Here is a 17,530-nt window from a genome sequence, read left to right on the forward strand (position 1 = left end):
TGTCTGCACTCTGTCTATGTTTGGGATTATTGTTTACGCGTGTTTGCGTAATTGCCTCGCCTCCGACTGTTTTCGAGGTCGTGTTTTGTTTGTTGCTCTTTGGACTATTAAAGTATTTTGGACGTATCCTCTGTGTCCTGCGCCTGACTCCTCCACCACATCCACATCGGAACTACTGACAAATGTGAAAACAGTGTAATTTACAGTACAGTAGCATATTACTTTCAGCACTTCTAAGGGCGATTTGAAACACATATCTTGCATTGTTTGCTATTGGATTAACTGGTAGTTAAAATGACTAAATTGAAAATATAGTATGTTGTGTTTTGGTGTTTAAACCAATGTTCTCATTACTTTTCAGAATGAACTTATATTTTGAATTAATGGATGTGTGGTGATAGATGTTTAGAATCAAAATTAATGTACAATGACAGGTTTTGAATGAAAGACTGGCTGCGTTATAAGTGTGACCAGTTTGGAGTTTTGTACTAAGAGTCGTGAAAATGTACCACGTATGGGTGAAAATAAAACCAAAACGATTTTAAAAAACGAGAACCTTTTGCATGTAGTGTTGATAAAACACGTTTGTGTGTGTCTGTGTGTGTGCATGTTCATGTGTATGACTGTCTGTGTGTGTGTGTGTGTGTGTGTGTGTGTGTGTGTGTGTGTGTGTGTGTAGGCATTTGGATTTGATGTTTAACAAACATATAGATGAGCTGGTTAAGAAGATAAGATTTAAAGTTGGCTTTTTTTACGGAAACAGGTCGTGCCTTTCTCTAAGCACTAGGAAGCAGATTATTCAGTCAACCTTTTTATCTGTTCTTGATTATGGTGATATTATTTATCAAAGTGCAGCTGCTACTACTCTTAACCCTTTGGATGCCATCTACCATAGTGCCCTTTGTTTAATAACAGGAGACAGATTTGATACTCATCAACGCATACTGTATCAAAAGGTTGGCTGGCCTTTGCTAAAGACTCCACTGAAGATAGTGTTATAATAAGGTCAAAACAATGACAATTACGTTTATTCTTAAAAATGTATCAGAAAAACACACAGTTGACAAAAAAAAACATTTCACAAAAGCGTTAAGAAATGTTGCATCAAGCAGAACTCTTTCCTGGACATTGAGGCAAAATTGTGCCATAGTTTGTAATAAAAACAATAAAAAATATTTATAAAAAAATCAAGCAAACTTCTAGGATGTGTATCATCTAATAGTAGCATATGAAGTAATACAATATAATAGAAACACAACAACTAGGACCTTGAGGTTGCCTACTTCAGAAATACAGATATTTTTTAAAGATCTGGTACTCAGAAATATTAACGATTTTACTTAAGAAATATTAAACTTATAAAATGTTCAACTATATTATTATTTACTATTATAAACTGGTTAGTTTGGGTCTTGGATGCTGACTGACTGAAACTGCATTTCAGAAGTGAATACTGTATTTCAGACAATATACCACGGGTATGGCGTAAAAAATACTATTTATGTTGGTAACCAGTTTCTAATAGCAATCAGGCCAATATACGACGGCATATCCGCTTTGTGTCAAGAACAGCCCTTAGCCGTGGTATAAACCACCCAGTTTATAATGGCCAATATTCCACACCCCCTCAAGCTTTATGGCACTTATTTTGAATATATGGGTTTTTGTCAAACTTGTTGAGTTCAGGTCTTCTTGGTTCTGGGTTTGTTGTGTTCAGGTCTTCTTGGTTCTTGGTTTGTTGTGTTCAGGTCTTCTTGGTTCTGGGTTTGTTGACTGCCTTGACTGTAGATCACAGAGGGGTCCTCCTCAGCTGATTGTGCTGCTGCAGGTCTGAAGAGAGAGAAACAGAAATGAAACAAAGGTTGCGTCCCAAATGTTGGCACCCTATACCCTTTATAGTGCACTGCCTTTGTAGTGCACTAAATAGGGAATATGATACCATTTGGAACGCAAAATGAGCAGTTCCTCAAAACCATCATTACATCAATACATGTCATAGTAATTTTCTTGAGATGTCCATTGTTGGGTTCGTAGTTTAAGGAAATGACATCACTAGTGGTCACTATGGGTCAACTGTTTTGCTTATTGATGACATCTCCTACAATAAGCAGCAGCATATGAATTACCTTAATGCAGAATATGCTTACTGGGTGGCAGCAGTGGGGCGGTTGAATTTCACAGCAGCGTACTGGACATCCTCGTCCTGTTTCTGGGGTTGAGGCAGTTGGACGGTGGAGTACAGAGGGACTTCCTGGTTTTTGGAGCGAGAGAAGTGGACGCTGGTGTAGTGAACAACATCCTGGTCTACGTTGGCTGCTGTCTGTGTTGCAGTAAGGGTCATGGCCATGCTTGAGATGTTGTCATACACTGGACTAGAGTCTCCCTGGTGGAGAAAGAGGACAGACAACATGAGGAGTGGAAATGTTTCACAAAGAATACACAGACATCACAGTCATTTTCTGATTCCAACAGACTCACCTGTCCATTTTCTGATTCCAACAGACTCACCTGTCCATTTTCTGATTCCAACAGACTCACCTGTCCATTTTCTGCTGTGTCTCTTGGGTCAGAGGTGGATTTGGAGGACTTCTTCCTGTTTGATAATTAATGAATTAATCAATCAATCAATGTTACTAAAGTTAAATAATAAATAATAAATAATACAATTCACTCACCTGAACCACATGAGTCCAGAGAGACAGAGGATGAGAACCAGAACAACCACTATGATTCCAACAGCTGTAGTCATAACTGAGGTTTGTTTAACTATAATATAATATGGATGATGTGAGTACATGGCATGATATAATAAACTAAAAATAAACTTAAATACAGGACATTAATGCAATACTTGTTAAGGGATCTTATAACATTACATTTACATTTTAGTCATTTGGCAGACGCTCTTATCCAGAGCGACTTACAGTTAGTGAGTGCATACATTTTTTTTTTTCATTTTTTTTTATTTTCATACTGCCCCCCCGTGGGAATCGAACCCACAACCCTGGCGTTGCAAGCGCCATGCTCTACCAACTGAGCCAAATCCCTGCCGGTCATTCCCTCCCCTACCCTGGACGACGCTGGGCCAATTGTGCGCCGCCCCTTGAGGTCTCCCGGTCTAGTGGCACAGCTAGCACTGCGATGCAGTGCCTTAGACCACTGCGCCACTCGGGAGATTCAAAAATATAACCCAATGTATAGTTATAAACTAAGGAGTAATAACACAAAGTATAATGATTAAGATTAGATTGAAACATGTAGTTTTGTATTGAAGTATTGAAGATGAAACTTGACCTGCTACAATGATCATCAGAGCTGTAGAGTTCTTAGATGCTATTTTATTCCGGGCCTCACAGTAGTATTCTCCACTGTCCTCAGAGCTGATGTTAGTGATATTGTAACTCTGTCCTGATGCTTTTGGTGAGGTTATGTTCTTCTTGTACCAGGTGTATTTGTCCACAGGTGGGTTGGCATCACTGCTGCAGGTCAGAGTCACTGAACTGCCCTCCACTATTTCGCCAGAGGGACTGGCTGACACTGAGCTGTCCTTTGGGCCATCTGGCAGACAATATGTATCAACACATTGTTCATACATATTGCTTTACATGAGGAGCATCATGGAACTTACACTTATGATTGAAATAATTGAAATATTAATATAAATATGTGTAACTTAGAAAATAATGTAACAATACAGTGTTTGTGTAGTACCAAAGTAGTGAGATGAGTACAATCATGGAACTTGGACATAGATTGAAATAATAGATAGATAGAATAGAGAAGAGAAGATGTTACTAAAAGAATACAACTGGAGATGGATCACACATACTCACATCTGACAGTGAGAGTCTCTTCAGGAGAGCGGAGATCCTCATGGCCTTCTACAGCACAGGAGTACCTGCCTGCATCCTCACTGCTGGCTGGGTTTAGGAACAGACTGTTAGATTGGTTGGTTACATGTCCGTTCTTGTACCTGATGTAGGTGGGGTTGGGGTTGTCACTCAGAGTACAGGTGGTGGTGCTACAGGTCAGTGTCACCTTCTGTCCCTCTGTCACAGTGGCAGGAGTCACCTTCACCTGCAGACCTAAATGAAAGGGGATTAAAACACATATCATGAAGTAATAGTTTGCAGTATTGATAAGATGTGACATGCAGTGTTACCTGTGACAGTCAGAGATGTTCCAGGGAAGGTGGGCTCCCAGTTTTGTCTGATCTTTTATGACTCTTAACTTATACTCAGCTGAATCCTCCTCTCTCAGGTCTGTGATTCTCAGGGTGGAGTCACTCTGCATATTTCTCAGGTACTCCACACGACCTCCATACCCCGGGCTCAGGATTTGTGGCGCCTCATCAAGTTTTCCTTTTGTATACCAGTTTGTTTCGGAGACTCTATGACCACTGGGATATGTATAAGAGCAGGATATGTCCACAGATGACCCCTTCAAGGTACAGATACTCTGATGGGTGTAAGTCACGTGGAAATAACTGTGACCCCCCCAACATCTGAAACACAAGTACATTTTTCAAATGGAGTACATATTTTGAACTGTCAACATCCATTAATTGAAATGAAATAGCAGCCCTATTTCATGTCTGTTTCACTGCACATCAACACTGACCAATGATTGTATTGGATGATTTTGTAAGACTTTAAAAAGTGTATTAGTCACACTCACACACTGCAGGAGAATTGATGCCTTTTACAGCACAGTAGAAGCTGTCTTCAGTTTTTAAGTAGACTGAGTATGAGGGGGAGGAGTCCTCTTGTACAATCTTACTGTTCCTGTACCAGATGTAGGTGGGGTTGGGGTTGTCAGTCAGAGTACAGGTGGTGCTACAGGTCAGTGTCGTTGACCACCATGGTTGAGCTTTTTGCAAGTTAGCTACGGCGTCATAGCTAGGCATCGTGGGTTGTTGTGTGTAGTTACTGTGTCTTGGCAGTGCCGGCTGTAGCACGAAGCGAGCTACCTAGCCGTTTTTTCGAACAGAGTCAGAGTCAACACAATAGCCATTGTGTGCCGGGTGTAGCACGAAGCTAGCTAGCTAGCCGTTCTTCAAACAAAGTCAACACAGTGGCCATTGCTAGCTACCCAACACGACCAGCTAACTGTACGGTAGTAGCTAAATACAATATACTTGTCCTAGCTAGCCAACGTCTAATCATTGCTGCGTCATGAAAGGAACTTGACACAGTCACGAATGATCTGTTTAGTGTGTTATCACACTATTGGTGGTTTGTTGTGACCAAGTGTTGGTGCTAAACGGTGTGTTATTGTTATTGGATGCTAGCTTGCTAGTTAGCTATGGTGTCATAGTTGGCTAGCTGAATAAAGTGGGTTGAGTCTATTCCTTTAAACATTGAACCGCTGTGGTTCACAACAATTCTGATTTCTAAAGGCGGAAGTTGGGAGAGTTTTTGTTCGGGTGGTTCAGTGAAACAATTTTAGTTTCTGAGGTAGACGTTTTTGGTGAGGGAGGCCCTGCTCTCTCCGCTCCCAGATGCTTAGCTCATTTCATTCCGATCTCCTCTGCATTTTTGTAGTCATTTGCTACAGCCTGTCAACTATGCCTCTGCCTATCCCTGTTCTCTCCTCTCTGCACAGGCTACACAAACGCACCACACCGCGTGGCTGCTGCCTCTCTAACCTGGTGGTCCCTGCACGCACCACCCACGTGGAGTTCCAGGTCGCAGGCAGCCTCTGGAACTGCCGTTCTGCTGCCAACAAAGCTGACTTCATCCCAGCCTATGCCAACCTCCAGTCCAGTGGCGGCTCCTGAAAAAATTCTCAGGAGGGGCAATTTTTCTGATGATTTAGGTGACCTACACACATTTAAAAAAAGATATGTCCAGCAACAACATGAAGACAGGGGCAGCATATAAGTCAATACCAGAAGCATTTATTGACTGATCTCAAAAGTGTTGGCTTACCAGGGTTGGTGGAGCCCTCAGTTTCATCTTTGCCTCGCAAAGCTAACTCAAACACTCCGCAAAACTTCACACACTGGATTAGCCGGCTGAGGATGTGGCGGTTCTTGCTAATGTCGTAGTAAATATATTTGTTATAGTGAATATGGAATATGATATGTTGAGTAAAATGTTGTGCTAAGATCTATTTAGGTCAGGAGCTGGTTATAAGTTCTGTTCCTATCCAATAACAATGGACAAAAGGGTCCTATCTTGTCAGCCTTGTCAGCAGGTGGCCAAGGACAACACCCACGCCATAGGCCTCTCAGTTCTTCCAACTCACGAGTTCTTGCTCTGAGGACACACACACACACACAAACACACACACACACACATCATCACTGTTAAACACACACACACACACACACATCATCACTGTTAAACACACACACACACACAAAAATCCCCTCTCTTAGGCTGAACATTTGAAGACAGAGAACCCGACTCAGAGCCAATGCAACAGTGACAGTAGCCTGCAGGGGACCTCGCCCAACTCATCAGGACCAATCAGAAGATCAGAACTACTAGATTGAACCTACTTCATTTATTGCATAAAATGTCTGCACACAATGTTTCGGGGCTCTCTTCAGATAATAATAATAATAATAATAATAATAATAATAATAATAATAATAATAATAATAATAATAATAATAATATGCCATTTAGCAGACGCTTTTATCCAAAGCGACTTACAGTCATGCGTGCATACATTTTTGTGTATGGGTGGTCCCGGGGATCGAACCCACTACCTTGGCGTTACAAGCACCATGCTCTACCAGCTGAGCTACAGAAAGTGGATACTCATGGATGCGCATTGCAATTGTAAAATGTCAACACAATTGGAGACACCACGTCATTTTTGGAGACATGTTATTGACAGTAAACTATTGTAGATGCGACTGCTAACTAACTAAAACATTTTAGCTGGCTAGCTAATCATCTTAGCTAAATGTGGGGCAAACAATTAAGTTATTTACCGTTAATTTGAGGGATTGGGGTGAAAGAAATCGAGTTACATAGTGATACTTTACGATATACTGTATTGACAATATCGCAATATTTTAGCGCTAGTTGGCTGTACCTGCACCAAAACACCATTATTGTTCCTTCATAGCTTGTTCTCAATCTTTTCACATTGGGAGCCAATTTGTTTTCAGCACTTTTATTTCCATGACTGATCAAAACTCGTTCTCATGGCTTTCTGATCCCTCTGCAACAGACATATGGTGCGCAATAAAATCACAGTATCGAATCGCAATACGTATAGAATCATGAGACTCGCAATGCTGATGCATATATCTTATCGTGAGGTTCCTGGCAATTCCCAGCCCAAGTTCATTTTTAAGAGTTTGACGAACGGGTCCGTGAACGCGATTCCAGATATATTTACCTCTGAATAAACTGCCTTTATTACACCATATCCACATCCAGTAAACTTGTGATTATCAACACTAACCTCATCGTTGTGGCGGCGGACAGCTAGCCTGTATCCCTCGTCATCCAGTTGAGTGAGTGGCAATGTCTTTTTTCGTTCGTACCAATTTTTGGAAAATCCTCGGGTGTAGGACTTTCCGCCTTTAGTAGAAACCTGTTGAATTATTAAATTTGGTCTGGGAGGTCCTAATTGTTTCGTTGCCAATTTATCTTCATTTGTTCGCCGACAAAAAGGAACTTCTTTCAAACAATCCACTCTTTTCTCAGTTACGTTCATGGTTACGTAACGTATGACGAAAGCGCGTAAGTGCAAGCCCACAGACACCCATTGAGATTGTATTGAAGGCTCTGAAATTTGAAAAAAATAGATTTTACATGGGAGTCTATGACAGAAGTTCTGGGCGATTTTCAATCTGACTGAAATCGCCCCAAAAGGGGGTGGAGCCATTTGAAGCACGACTTTAGCCTGATTCGACATTTAGTGGCAGTGTGGCACTGTGGCAGATCAGACGTATAGATTACAACACTGATAACTACTGTTGCCGTGATATAATTGATTAGAAAAAAAATCCCTTCCTTTTCCCGTTTGGCAGTGCGTCGCCCATATCGCCCTATTGAACAGGCCGTCCCTGCTCCAGTCCCTCGACTTCCTGGCGCTGACGGAAACATGGATCACCACTGAAAACACTGCTACTCCTACTGCTCTCTCCTCGTCTGACCATGTGTTCTCGCATACCCCGAGAGCATCTGGTCAGAGGGGTGGTGGTACAGGAATCCTCTTCTCTCCCAAGTGGACATTCTCAATTTTTCCCCTAACCCATCTGTCTATCTCCTCATTTGAATTCCATGCTGTCACAGTCACTAGCCCATTTAAGCTTAATATCCTTGTCATCTATCGCCCTCCAGGTTCCCTTGGAGAGTTCATCAATGAGCTTGACGCCTTGATAAGTTCCTTCCCTGAGGATGGCTCACCCCTCACAGTTTTGGGGGATTTCAACCTCCCTATGTCCACATTTGACTCATTTCTCTCTGCCTCCTTCTTTCCACTCCTCTCCTCTTTTGACCTCACCCTCTCACCGTCCCCCCCTACTCACAAGGCAGGCAATACGCTTGACCTCATCTTCACTAGATGCTGCTCCTCTACTAATCTCACTGCAACTCCCCTCCATGTCTCCGACCACTACTTTGTTTCCTTTTCTCTCTCGCTCTCCTCCCACACTACTCACTCTGCCCCTACACAGATGGTAATGCGCCGCCGCAACCTTCGCTCTCTCTCTCCCACTACTCTCTCCTCTTCCATCCTATCATCTCTTCCCTCTGCTCAATCCTTCTCCCTCCAATCTCCTGATTCTGCCTCCTCAACCCTCCTCTCCTCCCTTTCTGCATCCTTTGACTCTCTGAGTCCCCTATCCTCCCGGCCGGCTCGGTCCTCCCCTCCAGCTCCATGGCTTGATGACTCATTGCGAGCTCACAGAACAGAGCTCCGGGCAGCGGAGCGGAAATGGAAGAAAACTAAACTCCCTGCCGACCTGGCATCTTTTCACTCCCTCCTCTCTACATTTTCTTCATCTGTTTCTGCTGCTAAGGCCACCTTCTACCACTCTAAATTCCAAGCATCTGCCTCTAACCCTAGGAAGCTCTTTGCCACATTTTCCTCCCTCCTGAATCCTCCCCCCCCCCCCCCCCCCCCCCCCCCTCCTCTCTCTCTGTAGATGACTTCGTCAACCACTTTGAAAAGAAGGTTGACGACATCCGATCCTCGTTTGTTAAGTCTAATGACACTGCTGGTCCTGCTCACACTGCCCTACCCTATGCTTTGACTTCTTTCTCCCCTCTCTCTCCAGATAAAATCCTGCGACTTGTGACTGCAGGCCGCCCAACAACCTGCCCGCTTGACCCCATCCCCTCCTCCCTTCTCCAGACCATCTCCGGTGACCTTCTCCCCTACCTCACCTCGCTGATCAACTCATCCTTGACCGCTGGCCATGTCCCTTCCGTCTTCAAGAGAGCGAGAGTTGCTCCCCTTCTCAAAAAACCAACACTCGACCCCACTGATGTCAACAACTACAGACCAGTATCCCTTCTTTCTTTTCTTTCCAAAACTATTGAGCGTGCCGTCTTTAGCCAACTCTCTTGCTATCTCTCTCAGAATGACCTTCTTGATCCAAACCAATCAGGTTTCAGGACTGGTCATTCAACTGAGACTGCTCTTCTCTGTGTCACGGAGACTCTCCGCACTGCTAAAGCTAACTCTCTCTCCTCTGCTCTTGTCCTTCTAGACCTGTCTGCTGCCTTTGATACTGTGAACCATCAGATCCTCCTCTCCACCCTCTCCGAGCTGGGCATCTCCGGCGCGGCTCACTCCTGGATTGCGTCCTACCTGACCGGTCGCTCCTACCAAGTGGCGTGGCGAGAAGCTGTCTCCGCACCACGTGCTCTCACCACTGGTGTCCCCCAGGGCTCAGTTCTAGGCCCTCTCCTTTTCTCCCTATACACCAAGTCACTTGGCTCTGTCATATCCTCACATGGCCTTTCCTATCATTGCTACGCTGACGATACACAACTAATCTTCTCCTTTCCCCCTTCTGATAACCAGGTGGCGAATCGCATCTCTGCATGTCTGGCAGACATATCAGTATGGATGACGGATCACCACCTCAAGCTGAACCCTGGCAAGACGGAGCTGCTCTTCCTCCCGGGGAAGGACTGCCCGTTCCATGATCTCGCCATCACGGTTGACAACTCCGCTGTGTCCTCCTCCCAGAGTGCGAAGAGCCTAGGCATGACCCTGGACAACACCCTGTCGTTCTCCGCCAACATCAAGGCGGTGACCCGCTCCTGCAGGTTCATGCTCTACAACATTCGGAGAGTACGACCCTGCCTTACACAGGAAGCGGCACAGGTCCTAATCCAGGCACTTGTCATCTCCCGTCTGGACTACTGCAACTCGCTGTTGGCTGGCCTCCCTGCCTGTGCCATTAAACCCCTACAACTCATCCAGAATGCCGCAGCCCGTCTGGTGTTCAACCTTCCCAAGTTCTCTCACGTCACCCCCCTCCTCCGCACACTCCACTGGCTTCCAGTTGAAGCTCGCATCCGCTACAAGACCATGGTGCTTGCCTATGGAGCAGTGAGGGGAACGGCACCTCTGTACCTTCAGGCTCTGATCAGTCCCTACACCCAAACGAGGGCATTGCGTTCATCCACCTCTGGCCTGCTGGCTCCCCTTCCTCTGCGGAAGCATAGCTCCCGCTCAGCCCAGTCAAAACTGTTCGCTGCTCTGGCACCCCAATGGTGGAACAAGCTCCCTCACGACGCCAGGACAGCGGAGTCACTCACCACCTTCCGGAGACATTTGAAACCCCACCTCTTTAAGGAATACCTGGGATAGGATAAAGTGTTCCTTCCAACCCCCCCCCCCCCCCCCCCCCCAAAAATTGTAAAGTGGTTATCCCACTGGCTATAGGGTGAACGCACCAATTTGCGAGTCGCTCTGGCTAAGAGCGTCTGCTAAATGACGTTAATGTGCCCTTGAGCAAGGCACTTAACCCTAATTGCTCCTGTAAGTCGCTCTGGATAAGAGCGTCTGCTAAATGACTAAAATGTAAAATGTAAAATGTAATGTAGTGGTCGCCTTCACGTGCAGGTCTGGAGTAGATAACAACATTAAATACCTCAATTACCTGTTGTCTAGTTCAAATGAGGCAGGAGTGGACGTTCTCAAATCATCAATTCAGACATTCCTATTTTACGCATACTTTCATATTATTTATATTATTTAAATACAAATTAAGACAATTTTCCAGAACCAATTAAACAGATCAGCACTATATATAACATCACTGTACCTGTAACAGACAAAGTGACTCCAGGATCCCTTCGGTCTGATCTGTAATAAATCTGAACTTGTACGTAGTGGAGTCACTCTCTCTCAGGTCTGTGATTGTCAGGGTGTGGCCATTCTTCTTATCTCTATGGTACGTCACACGACCTTTGTATACTGGGTCATCACTCAGACTCACATAATTCTCCACAGCAACAATTTTGGTGAACCAGAAGGTTGTTGTGACTTTATACCAACTGGGATATGTGTAAGAGCAGGACAGTTCCACTGATGACCCCTTCAAGGTACAAATACTGTGGTGTTAGTCACACTCCAGCCATTCTGCCCCAGTACAGCTGAAACCCAGTTAGACATCACAAGGACATTACATTAACTTCAATGTCCTTTGACTCACACTAACACTTTGTTCCCGTAGTAGCTGAGTTGAGACATAGATACTCTTTGGTTGAGTGTGAATGGAAACCGTTTAAAGTGAAGCGGACACGCCAAATGTGTCACTAGTAGAACATGAAAATGTTTTGCTTTTAGAAATATCTGTAGATTGACAAACCAGGCAACTAAAAGATACGAATGAGACCATACCTGCTACAGACCAGAGAAAGACCACCAACACACTTCCTGCTGTTCTCAAGGCCATTGTTGCATCTCCCGCCCTGCAGTCTTAGAAACATAAACAACAACTCACTCTATAGCTGGTGAATAACTACACCTGATACATTGAAGTATAAACTGTAAATGGGGTACAGGGCCTCATTACTGAAAATGAACCAGGCTCATATTGTGTTGAGTTGTATTGTGCTATATGGTTGTCTATGTGATTACTGTCTGTCTGTTAGTCTATTGCACTATATATGTATGTATGTATGTACTGTATGTATGTATGTATGTATGTATGTATGTATGTCTGTATGTATGTACAGTTCAAGTCGGAAGTTTACATATGCCTTAGCCAAATACATTTAAACTCAGTTTTTCACAATTCCTTACATTTAATCCTAGTAAATATTCCCTGTCTTAGGTCAGTTAGGATCACCACTTTATTTTAATAATGTGAAATGTCAGAATAATAGTAGAGAGAATGATTTATTTCAGGTTTTATTTATTTCATCACATTCACAGTGGGTCAGAAGTTTACATACACTCAATTAGTATTTGGTAGCATTGCCTTAAAATTGTTTAACTTGGGTTAAATGTTTCGGGTAGCCTTCCACAAGCCTCCCACAATAAGTTGGGTGAATTTTTGTCATGAGCCTCTCACTCCACCGGGTTACCACCCTAATTTTCTTCCACTCTGCTCACCACTCTCTCTACTCAGCCTAACTAGCTCCACCTGTCCCTGCTCTGCTCTGCTCTAATTACTCTGCCAGCTGCGCTGCATTACCCACTACCTCTCCCAGTATTTAAGGCCCTGTCTTTCAGCTCTCCGGTGTCAGATCGTCTGCAAAGCTCACTCCCGGAACCTGTTTGCTCGCGCTTCTGGCTCACCCTGGTTTTGTGACCCCGGACCTGCCTGATTTTTGGATACTCTTCTGCCCCAGGAGATCCAGACCTGCTTTCTGCCTTAACGACTCCTGACTACTCTTCAATCCCGGTAACTCTGACCAGCCTTCTGCCTTGCTACTACGTATTTTGGATTTCCCTTGAACTGTACTGCTGCCTTGTTTCATTCCGCCCTGTTGTGTCTGTGTCTCCCCCCCCCAGGACTTCTGGACCACCCACCACCGGCTTCATAGGACGCATCGCTGCCACTGGGGGGGGCACAGACCCAGCACATTGGACGGGATCCCTGTTACCCCTGGAGCCTTCATTCACTCCCTACTTCCCTTTTCCCTTAAGTTTTAATAAACTTTCTGGTGTGACGCAATTGTGGTCCTCTGGTCGTCTGTCTGAACCGTGACAGAAACATGTAGTTTTGTATTGAAGTATTGAAGATTAATCTTGACCTGCTACAATGATCATCAGAGCTGTAGAGTTCTTAGATGCTATTTTATTCTGGGCCTCACAGTAGTATTCTCCACTTTCCTCAGAGCTGATGTTAGTGATGTTGTAACTCTGTCCTGATGCTTTTGGTGAGGTTATGTTCTTCTTGTACCAGGTGTATTTGTCCACAGGTGGGTTGGCATCACTGCTGCAGGTCAGAGTCACTGAACTGCCCTCTACTGTTTCACCAGAGGGACTGGCTGACACTGAGGTGTTCTTTGGTCCATCTAATGTAAAATACAGTGGATTTAAAAAGAGTAAAAATTAGGTCAGTTAAAAATATTATATATACTTTCCACAATTGTACTTTTCCAATTGTACTTTTCCACATGTACTTACATCTGACATTGAGAGTCTCTTCAGGAGAGCGGAGATCCTCATGGCCTTCCACAGCACAGGAGTATCTTCCTGCATCCTCACTGCTGGCTGGGAATAGGCTATAGACAGGAGAGTAGGTGTTGCTGTTTGGTATAGGCTGTCCATTCTAATACCAACTGTAGGCTGTGATGGGGTCCAGTGTACATTTGGTTCTACATGTCAGTGTGACATTCTCCCTCTCTGACACAGATGTAGGATCCATCTCCAACACAACATCTAGAGAAAAAGGAAACACATCATTATTCTCCTCCTATATATGTCCTCTTATATGATATACTAGATTTGTTTTTTTCTGTCACATACCACTACTGTGTCTGGATGACTGCCCTTAATAAGGTCATTACAGTAATAGATGTGAGATGAGTGACAGATTACCTGTGACAGTCAGGGAGACAGGAGCCAGCAAACTTTCCTCAATAATTATAATTAAACATCACATAGAAATGTATGTATAAACATGATCATTTGTTCAGTGTAACCTGTGACAGTCAGAGTTGTTCCAGTGAAGCTGTATCCCCATCTTGATGTATGTGTGTTGAATATGAACTTGTACTCAGCTGAGTCCTCTTCTCTCAGATCTGTGATTCTCAGGGTGGAGTGACCTCTCTCCTTCTCTCCACCATACTCCACACGACCTGCATACCCTGGGTCTGTGGTTATGTCCTCAGGGATCAACTTATCACTCCACCTAGCACTCTGTTTAGGACTAAACCAGAGTGATGATGTGACGGTATTATAACCACTGCCATAAGTACATGATATGTCCACTGATGACCCCTTCAAGACACAGATTATCCTCTTGGTGTAAGTCACTCTGTTGCAGTCCTGACCCTGGACACCTGAAATATAATGGAATCAGATGAGTACATTATACTGTATTTCCTGACTCTGAATGCCTGAAACATAAAGATTTTTGTTATTTCATTAATTTTATTTTCTAAATGTTTCTTGCCAAGAATATATCAATAGCAAGTTCCACTTTGGAAATATTGTAGTTTACTTCAACAGTAAATGTAAATGGAAGTTTCTGAGCATTTAATAAGTCATCACCAACTTTTCAGCTTACAGGCTTTGTCAGGGTTTAATCCACATTCACAGACTGCAGGAGACCGGAGATCCTCATGGCCTTTTACAGCACAGGAGTAGCTGTCTTCATAGTTACTGGAGACTGAGTATTTGACCTTGTAGGTGCTCTCATATAGATGTTGTCCGTTCTTGTACCAGATGTAGGTGGGGTTACCAATCAGGGTACAGGTGGTGCTGCAGGTCAGTGTCTTCCAATACTCCCATCTTGTCCACATTCCCCCAGTCACCTTTAGATCTGAAGTTATGAAACAACAATGGAGAACATCTGTCTGTCAGCACCATTCCAAGGTTCTCACTGAAAATGTAATAAATCATTTGAAGTGGTAACTATACTCTTTATGTCAGATTACAGTACCTGTGACAGAGAGAGTAACATATGAGCCATATTTCGATGAGCCTTCTGTAAATGAGAAGTAATATGATGTTGAATCCTCCTCTCTCAGGTCTGTGATTCTCAGGGTGCAGTCATTCTCCTTGTTCCCACAGTACTCTATACGATCCTCATATTTATCTTGGATTTCAGTCCAGATCAAATTCTTCCATTTATACCATTTGGTTGTCGTGACTGTATAACCTCTGCGATATGTGTAGGAGCAGGACAGCTCCACTGTTGACCTCTTCAAGGTACAGATCCTATTCTTGGTGTAGCTCACACTCCAGCCATTCTGACCCAGTACCACTGAAACACAGTCACACAATACAATGGTATCATAATTAAGTCAAGGTCTTTTGGCTCACACTAACAGTAGGGTTTGTCCACAATTTGTTGCCATAGTTGTTGAGTTGAGTGTGAATGGAAACCACAGATAAGCATCACTCAGTGAGGTGTGAAAGATAACTATTTAAAGTGAAGTGTAGACGCCTAACAGAACACACCAGAATAATATTATGATTTTTATCATTTTAGAAATGTCTGTAGATTGTTAAACAGAGCAACTAAAATATAAGAATGAGACCATACCTGCTACAGACCAGAGAAAGACCACCAACACACTTCCTGCTGTTCTCAAGGCCATTGTTGCATCTCCCACCCTGCAGTCTTAGAAACATAAACAACAACTCACTCTATAGCTGGTGAATAACTACACCTGATACATTGAAGTATAAACTGTAAATGGGGTACAAGGCCTCATTACTGAAAATGAACCAGGCTCATATTGTGTTGAGTTGTATTGTGCTATATGGTTGTCTATGTGATTACTGTCTGTCTGTAAGTCTATATGTATTTAATGTGTGTGACGTGTTTCATGTCTGTCTACGTCTTTCTATTTAAGATGACATGATGTATGATGCAAAAATAATTTCCTAATGGATTAAATAAAGTCATCATCATCATCAACAACATCAACAACAACAACAATCACTTATTGAACAGATATGTAGTACTGTAAACAGATATTTCTATATTGATTGTTCTGAAGTTGTTTTATTCTCAGAACTCCAAATAAAGGAGGATAAATGTTCAATACTCTACGGTCCGTCAAGCTGTACAGCAGCCTGAAGACTGACCACCAGGTTCAATGATAGCTCCTATCCCCAAGCAGTGAGGCTAAACATCAAGTGACACACACACACACACACACACACACATACACACATACACACACAAACATACATACATACATTGGGGAGAACAAGTATTTGATACACTGCCGATTTTGCAGGTTTTCCGACTTCCAAAGCATGTAGAGGTCTGTCATTTTTATCATAGGTACACTTCAACTGTGAGAGACGGAATCTAAAACAAAAATCCAGAAAATCACATTGTATGATTTTTAAGTAATTAATTTGCATTTTATTGCATGACATAAGTATTTGATCACCTACCAACCAGTAAGAATTCCTGCTCTCACAGACCTGTTAGTTTTTCTGTAAGAAGCCCTCCTGTTCTCCACTCATTACCTGTATTAACTGAACCTGTTTGAACTCGTTACCTGTATAAAAGACACCTGTCCACACACTCAATCAAACAGACTCCAACCTCTCCACAATGGCCAAGACCAGAGAGCTGTGTAAGGACATCAGGGATATAATTGTAGACCTGCACAAGGCTGGGATGGGCAACAGGACAATAGGCAAGCAGCTTGGTGAGAAGGCAACAACTGTTGGCGCAATTATTGGAAAATGGAAGAAGTTCAAGATGACGGTCAATCACCCTCGGTCTGGGGCTCCATGCAAGATCTCACCTCGTGGGGCGTCAATCATCATGAGGAAGGTTAGGGATCAGCCCAGAACTACACGGCAGGACCTGGTCAATGACCTGAAGAGAGCTGGGACCACAGTCTCAAAGAAAACCATTAGTAACACACTACGCCGTCATGGATTAAAATCCTGTAGCGCACGCAAGGTCCCCCTGCTCAAGCCAGCGCATGTCCAGGCCCATCTGAAGTTTGCCAGTGACCATCTGGATGATCCAGAGGAGGAATGGGAGAAGGTCATTTGGTCTGATGAGACAAAAATAGAGCTTTTTGGTCTAAACTCCACTCACCATGTTTGGAGGAAGAAGAAGGATGAGTACAACCCCAAGAACACCATCCCAACCGTGAAGCGTGGAGGTGGAAACATAATTATTTGGGGATGCTTTTCTGCAAAGGGGACAGGACGACTGCACCGTATTGAGGGGAGGATGGATGGGGCCATGTATTGCGAGATCTTGGCCAACAACCTCCTTCCAACAGTAAGAGCATTGAAGATGGGTCGTGGCTGGGTCTTCCAGCAAGACAACGACCCGAAACACACAGCCAGGGCAGCTAATGAGTGGCTCCGTAAGAAGCATCTCAAGGTCCTGGAGTGGCCTAGCCAGTCTCCAGACCTGAACCCAATAGAAAATCTTTGGAGG

General features: G+C 43.7%; 1 protein-coding gene across 1 annotated transcript; it reads right to left on the reverse strand.

The window, feature by feature from the left end:
- Nucleotides 1–1,682: 1,682 nt before the first annotated feature.
- Nucleotides 1,683–15,102, reverse strand: LOC311119443 (uncharacterized protein; the record flags this gene model as incomplete). The annotated part of the gene is made up of 10 exons (XM_084194136.1): nt 15,047–15,102; nt 14,702–14,926; nt 14,085–14,444; nt 13,567–13,653; nt 13,191–13,454; nt 3,295–3,558; nt 2,676–2,766; nt 2,539–2,593; nt 2,148–2,383; nt 1,683–1,830 (listed from the first exon to the last, which is right to left on the reverse strand). Exons 2-10 carry the CDS (start codon nt 14,904–14,906, stop codon nt 1,683–1,685), a joined length of 1,710 nt encoding a protein of 569 aa, XP_084050262.1. The 5' UTR covers nt 14,907–14,926; nt 15,047–15,102.
- Between the last annotated feature and the right edge of the window lie 2,428 nt (nt 15,103–17,530).

The sequence above is a fragment of the Coregonus lavaretus genome (genome assembly GCF_964263955.1).
Source record: "Coregonus lavaretus genome assembly, contig: HAP1_SCAFFOLD_943, whole genome shotgun sequence".
NCBI lineage: Eukaryota > Metazoa > Chordata > Actinopteri > Salmoniformes > Salmonidae > Coregonus > Coregonus lavaretus.